The 7,608-nt window shown below is 38.5% G+C and overlaps 1 protein-coding gene across 1 annotated transcript; it reads right to left on the reverse strand.

Annotated features, from left to right (window-relative positions):
- Positions 1 to 3,998: 3,998 nt before the first annotated feature.
- LOC100951090 (DCN1-like protein 2) lies at positions 3,999 to 5,709 on the reverse strand. Its single transcript, XM_003782838.2, has 2 exons — positions 5,312 to 5,709; positions 3,999 to 4,095 (listed from the first exon to the last, which is right to left on the reverse strand). Exons 1-2 carry the CDS (start codon positions 5,707 to 5,709, stop codon positions 3,999 to 4,001), a joined length of 495 nt encoding a protein of 164 aa, XP_003782886.2.
- Between the last annotated feature and the right edge of the window lie 1,899 nt (positions 5,710 to 7,608).

Genomic DNA, 7,608 nt, shown 5'->3' on the forward strand with positions numbered 1-7,608 from the left:
CCTCCCAAGTAGCTGGGACTACAGGCACCTGCCACAAAACCCAGGTATGTTTTGGTTGCACTTATCATTGTTGTTTAGCTGGCCAAGGCCGGGTTCAAACTGCCCAGCTTAGGTGTTTGTGGCCAATGTCCTACTTACTGAACCATTAAAATAATTATTTTCAAGTTTGCCTGAATATCTATTCTATTGAGTTTACTATCAAAGTATTTTTTTTCCTTTGAATCATTGTCCATAAAGTTTGTGCACAATTTAAAATTTCGACTATTTTAAATTGCACATGAACTTTATGGACACCTGTGCATCTCATTCCCGCCTCCCTTCTTGCCCCCCTCCCTATCTCCTGCCTTTCCTTCCCTCCTTCCTTCCTTTTCATTTCCCTTTTTTTCTTTTTAATAATTAGATTTTTCTCTCATTTGTCACTGCAGTCACTGCAGCCTCTAGATTATTTTATATAATTGCCACTTATTTGTTCCCAAGCACATTAGGCTTTTATTGCTATTAGTGAATATTTATTCTGAATGCATTTTGAGTAGAGAAAGAATAGTATGTGATTAGAAAATGCTCGCTTTGAAATACATGTCAGTGGAAGTGATTTAAAATGTAAAACAAACAAGATAAACTTTCAAATATACAACAGGCACTCTACGAGCGTTTTACCTAATCCAGAAAACAGTTTATAAATTCATAAGATACATAGAGATTAAGTGACATGGCAGTGTTTATGTAATTACTTGAGAACTGAGCCCACATATAAACCCAGGTCTTCATTCACTCATTCATACATAAGTTAGGAGATCAGGAAAAACAGATCCTGCATTTCAGCATGACAACACTTGGGGTTTGCCAAGCTACTCCCCTGCTGCTCCTTGTCTTCTCCTGGACAGGCTTAATTTATTGTGTGATTTGCTTTGTTTCTCAGAGAGCCTAGTAATAGCCTTTGGTTAACCTTGTTTATTTCAAGAATCCCTCTAGGATAGTCCCCAGGGTCATAAACATCCAAAAAATATGCAGTTCCAAACAAGCCAAGAATAAAACTGAGGCTCCTGGGCGGTGCTTGTGGCTGAAGAAGTAGGGCTTCAGCCCCATAAATCAGAGGTGGTGGGTTCAAACCCAGCCCAGCCAAAACTGCAAAAAACAAACAAACAAACAAAAAAACAACAACCCTGAGGCTCCTTACAGTTCCCATATTTGCACACATCTACGGAAGCTTGTGAAGTGGCTTCTACTCCGTGAATTTCCTGATAAACAGACAAGAAGGAAGAAATTCTGAGATTATCTCCACTTGTGAATTACAGCTGCGTAAAACTCAAAAAGAGCTATGGAGGATGATTTCTCTAAATTTCTTGGCCCCCAAATTTAATAACTCATAGAGAACTTTGGTATTAATTGATTAAACAACAAATATTCATTCAATACTCAGTCTGATGTGAACCTTTCCCTGTGTAATGCTCTGGAAATTTCTTGGAAAACAGATTGGAAGTGGTCTTCACTCACGTGGAGCACAGGTGAGTGGGGAAGAAAATGATAAACAAATAAGCAACATTTTCTACAGTTTATGGGAAGTGATGGGACGGAGCACTGTGATAAGAAATAGCATAAAAGGCTATATTTAAGTTTGCGTGGTCAGGGAAGATATCTCTTGGAAGATGAGGATACGGTGGCATGAAGGGACAGGGAAGCAGACTTCTAGGTAGAGCTAATTTCAGAGCAATGTGAGGTGGGGAGACAAACTGGGTCTGTTCTAAGAACTGGTGACAGGCTAGAATACTAGAAGCTTCCTTAGGAAGGAGGACAGCAGCAGAATGAAGCAATTAATTATTGTTAACAGTTTATTTCATGAATTTAATGAAAAGTTTCTGGCATATTTGCAGACCACAAGACCCCTCTGTGGATTCTGCAGGCTTCTCATTGTCTGAAAGTGAATAAAAAGATAAAGATACCCTTAACGAGGGACGAAAGATCTGAGCAGAGACCTCACAAAAAAGACACAAGACAATCAATAGCTTGTGAAAAGATGCTCCATATCATTATCCAGTAAGGAAACACAAATTAAAACCAGCAGGAGATAACATTACACAATTATAAAGACTGACAAAGCCAAGAGTGAGGAAAAATACGGAACAACTGGGACTCTTGCACATTGAGTGTGGGTACAACTACTTTAGAAAATAATTTGGCAGTTTCCTATAAAGTTAAGCACATACTTACCTTATGACATAGCAATTCCACTACTACATATTTGAAAGTCAGAGTGCACCTAGAGATGGGGTCAGAGAATGGAGAGATTCACACCAGATTTATGAAAAGGATAGAGACCTGCCTAGGCAGAGGTGAAGATCGTGTCCGCACCGAGGGCAGTTGGAGACTCCTTTTTATATGGGGACTTAGCAGGTGGAAAAATTCCACTACCTGCTGGAAGATTTTGCTGGGCTAGGGTCTTCTGGTGCCAAGTTTTGGGGTGGAGGTAGCTAGGACCTTTGTGGTCTTTTGTTCCAGGAAAGGAGGAGGAGGAGGGTACGTGTGGGGCTTCACTAGGTCCCCAACAATATTTAATAAGAAGAATATATACAGAGAAGCTTGCATACAAAGTTCAAAGCAGCTTTATGGGTCATAGTCGCAAATTAAAAGTAGCAAATGTCCATCACCATGGAGCATTAATACAATAGCAAGTTCTTCAGCAATAGCAAAAAATACATTACTTATACATTTAATTATATGGATAAATCACAAAAACATTATGCTGAGAGAAAAAAGTTAGACATACACACTCACATGTATGTGCGAGTGTTTGTGTATATGAAATTATAGAATGGGGAGGATTACTGTACAGTAGCAGAAACCGAAAGCTGATGAGACCAGCAGTCGCCTCGGGCGAAGGATGGGAAAGTGCTGCTCGGAAAGTCATGAGGAAACTATTTGGGGTGATGCAAATATTCTAAATTCTGTTGGTAGTGGGGGTTGTGTGGACAAGAGGATTTCTCAAGACTCATTAAACTGTAGACTTAAAAATGGGTATATTTTATTGCATGAATTCATTTGAAAGAAAAAAGTTCTTCAATGAACAGATTTGTTAATGTATTTCATTATTGTTTATAAGACCTTTTTAAAATCTGTTTTCTGTGTGTATGTCTTTAAAAATGTAGACTTTTTATTATTTTATTATTCTTCAACAGTCCTGATTTTGGATTTTTTTTTGATGGAGGATATTTAAAAAAAATTATGAATGTTTTATGTTGAATATAGTACAGAGCTATGAGAAAAGTAAGATCTTTTGAACTCAACTGATTTACTGGCATTAAGGAGATCTTTGTCCAATAATTTATTTTTTTTAATTTGGGGCATTATTTTTATTAAAGAGTGCATAACTATGGATATTCAAGGAAAATCATACTGAAAGATTTTTAATTATTCTGATATTTTAGATTTCTCATAGATTTAAGATCAAATACCCCCCCAAAGTAGATGATTTATAGATCCCTAACAAAATAGAGTCTGAGTCAAATCATAAGTCTTAAGATTTTTCTTGGGAAGGTCAGTGCCCAAGGTAGTAAGAATGAGTGAAAAAGAAGTGAGTCTGGGAAGGGGTGAAGGTGGTGCATTAGAGAAAGCACGACATGTTGACATGTTGCTCATGATCACTAAGGAGTTATTCCAAGCCGGTCATAAGGTATCCCTGCTACTCAGAAAGGAAAAGTGAAAAGAAAGTTAAAGTAAAAAGTAAGGAATAAAAGCAAAAAGTAAAAAGAAAGGAAAAGTGTTTATCTATTGGATCTTTCTCTTGTCCTGACTCTCCTTAGTCTAACTTTGCCTATGGGGTGTTAAATCCCCAAACTTCTGAGTTCTCAGCTGTTTGGAAAGTCCTGGCATTCTACAATTCTTCTGGGTATGAACTTGATGGGAAGAACTATAGTCTCTGGGTCCTTTCCGTTTGGTCCTGGGCACCTGGGCTGTTGTAGCTTTCCTCATGGCTAGTGAGTAAGGGTGTGCTGGAGCCCTGCTCACACCCGGGAGGGCTGAGACAGGGTCAGTGTCAGCAGAAGAGGCCCCAGAGTGACAAGGACAGTGGGAGCATTCCAATGAGCAAGCTGCCAAAACCTACAGGGACAGATATGAATGTGGGAATCTGTGCAGGTTGCATAGAGTGGGTTCTATGCTCTGAATTAGAAGATTCTAGAAAGGAATTGAGCATTTGTAACTGTAAAGTAACTTGTCCTTTCAAGTTTTGAGGGAAATTCGGTGACAGTGGTAAGAAAAGAAAGGAAAAAAAATTTTTCTGGATTATTTTGAGAAGGAAGCTCACTGCTTTGAATTAATAATGATATTCGGTAACTAACTGTACATTTATCCTGAAAATTAAAAAAAAAACAACCACAGGAATTTCTCAAGAAAGTGCAAGTTAGATTGCTTTTAATGGCCTTCATTGAATTAGTATCTACCCGGAGTCCAGCTGCACCCCTTTATTAAGCTGTACGTTTTTGTAGATTAGGACTGTACTCTACACAAACTAATATTGAAGCTCTGGCTTAGTCACATTTGCAACAGAACCCTTAATTTTTTTTTTTTTAACTGCAGTTTTTTATTTTTTAAATTCTTAGTTTTTAAAACTCATTTGTAATAACATCTAGCTTAAAACACAAACATGGTGGCTGTACAAACATTTTTTTCTTTCTTATTCTATATACTTTTTTATTTTAAAATATTTTTATTTTTAAACTTTTTCATTAAAAACTATGACACAAATAAACATGCACATAGCCTAGGCTTACACAGGATCAGAATTATCACTATCACTGCTTTCCACCTGCACATCCTGTCCCACTGGAAGGTCTTCAGGGGCAACAACACGCATGAAGCTGCCATCTCTTGTGATGACAGGGCCTTCTCCTAGGCACCTCCTGGGGGGACTGCCTGATGCTTGCTGTTTTATCATTAACATTTTTTTATAGTAGGAAGTGTACATTCTACAATAACGTTAAAAAGTAGAGTGTAATACATAAACTGGTACCATAGTCATTTATTATCAAGTATTATGTAACATGCGTAGCTGTATGTGCTAGACTTTTATGGACTGGCAGCACAGATCTGCTGACACCAGCATCCATGAGTAATGCATGGTGCCACGATGTAGTGACAGCTGTGACATCACTAGGTGACAGGAAAGTCTAAGTCCATTATAACCTTATGGGACCACTGTCACATGTGTGTTCTGCCGCTGACTGGAATGTCACTGTGCAGAGCCTGGCATGGCTCAGTGCACTTAGTGACTACAGGACAGCTGCAGAAAGTGCTTTCCTTCACTTTTATGACTGACCCAAGCTCTGTCATGCCATCTACAAATTCCTTTTTGCGAAATTCACATTGAGTCGCTGCCCTGAATTTCCACACTATGACCAAAACACTAATGCTGGCAGGGTCCAGGCTTAAATCATCACAAAATTGTTGGATCCCACCAAGTCCAATTTTGTTTTCATCTTGTGGGTCTTTGTATCTGCTGTGCAGCTGCTCCAGCTTCTTCCTGTCTACCATGTTCCGGGTCGATTCCCTGTGGAACGAGTCTGGGTTTTGGAAGAGGCTGTCCGTGGCCTCGTCTAGTTTCCACTCATCCTGTGTTAAGCAGTAGACAGCGATTCTTTCACCAGCCTGAGTACATGCCATGAACTGGCGGACCTTGTCCTTCTGAGATGATTTGAGCTTGTGCATTCTTCCCATACCTTCCATGGTCGCGGCCTAAGCCCAGACCCTTCATTTAAAATGAAACAAATAAACAAAAGGGCAGCGCCGTAGCTCTGTGGGTAGGGCACTGGTCACATACACCAAAGCTGGCAGGTTCGAACCCAGCCTGGGCCAGTTAAAAAAACAACAATGACAAGTGCAACAACAACAACAAATAGCCAGGCTCACATCTGTAACCCTAGGCTGAGGTGGGAGGATCACTTGGGGCCAGAGACCATTTCATCTCAAAATTTGTTTTCATTTTAGAAAAAGTTCATCTGCATGTACTTTCCTTGTTCTTTCAGGACCCAAGTGATCTACTTTTTTTCCACCAATAATATGTCAGAGGAAAACATCTTGTTTCATTTTTTGTAATCTAAGAAACATTTGTTATCTCAGAGGGAAATTCTGGGGCACATCTAAGTCATGGTTTGCCTTGAGAAAGCATGACTTCTATTAATTATTTGGGGCCTACTTATAGCAAATAAGTATAATCAGTATGGATTTCATAATTTACACAGAATGCCAGTATTTTATACAAGTGGGAAAAAGATAACACAGAAAAGAAAGATCCATGGAGTAAGGTCATAAAACTGGTCAGTGACCAAAGGAGGTCTAGAATTTTAAAAAATCTATGGCTGACTACATTTTTACTCTCTCCAGAATCCATTTTATTGTGAGGCAATTTTTGTCTTGAACTGACCTTAAGAATTCATGAAGGAAGAAAAATTTCTCCATGGTTCATTTAGAATTATCTCAACAGTGTTTACATCCAGTATGTAATTTCATTCTGAGGTTGGCAAAGCAGGGATTTCTAGGTCAAAGGCTCGAATTTCAGTCTTTTTAATCAATATTCTAGTTAGTTCCAGAGAAACTAAAATTCCTGTGTGCTTACAGTTTGTGTTCTGTGCTTTAAATCCATTTCTATAGCTCAAAATTGTATCAAACACTTTTCTTTCTTTCTTTCTTTCTTTCTTTTTTCAAGACAGAGCCTCACTTTGTGGCCCTCTGTAGAGTGCTGTAGCAGCACAGCTCACAGCAACCTCCAGCTCTTGGGCTTAGGAGATTCTCTTGCCTCAGTCTCCTGAGCAGCTGGGACTACAGGCACCTGCCACAATGTCTGGCTATTTTTTTGTTGCAGTTTGGCTGGGGCAAGGCTTGAACCGGCCATCCTCGGTATATGGGGCCGGCGCCTTACTCACTGAGCCACAGGTGCTGCCTGTATCAAACACTTTTCAATGAATACACATAGATTTGTACAGTTTGTGCACAAGACACCAGTACACACACTCACACAACACTGCAAATCCTTTTATTATGAAAAATCGGATAGATCTTCCTAAGAGAAAATGTAGACAATGAATAACAAAGAGAGATTGAATTGATGTCATCATTCTATTTATTCTAGGTGAGATTACAATTGTCTCTTATTCCTAATTATTAATTCTGATTTTTTTGAACATGAACTACTCTGAAAGTTAAAATTTGAAATTGGGTAGAAAATCCTCAATAATATTACTGAAAAAATAACAATTATACATGAGGGAAATTAATTCTCAAACTTGAAAGTAGAAAACACCAATGCGGGTTTTATGCATGTGATAATACTCTGTTGACTCATGTTCAAAACACACAAATATTCGTGAAGCCACAGATGTACAGTTAATAGTTAAATTTATTACTAAAATGTATTATAGAATATTTCATACATTCCAAAAGCACAAAAGAGACAGCAAAAATCTGTATACTAATCATCCAACTTAAAAATAAAACATGCTGAATGTAGGTAAAGCTCAGTATGAATCTCTTTTTAATAGTTTCACACTTCCGTCAACTTCTGAGGCAACCAGAAGTTATTTATCTTCACCACAAATGTCAGATTACACACACACACAC

This window comes from Otolemur garnettii, unplaced genomic scaffold (assembly GCF_000181295.1).
Source record: "Otolemur garnettii isolate 467f Iridium unplaced genomic scaffold, OtoGar3 scaffold00005, whole genome shotgun sequence".
Lineage (NCBI taxonomy): Eukaryota > Metazoa > Chordata > Mammalia > Primates > Galagidae > Otolemur > Otolemur garnettii.

Bases quoted from the DNA above. Each gene is read 5' to 3' on its own strand.
- LOC100951090 (XM_003782838.2), bottom strand. From the start codon at position 5,709: ATGGGAAGAATGCACAAGCTCAAATCATCTCAGAAGGACAAGGTCCGC. The intron at 4,096-5,311 runs GTCAGTCATAAA...CTGTCCCTGTAG, and splicing joins GATGGCATGACAGAGCTTGG to GTTTTGGCAGCTTGCTCATT.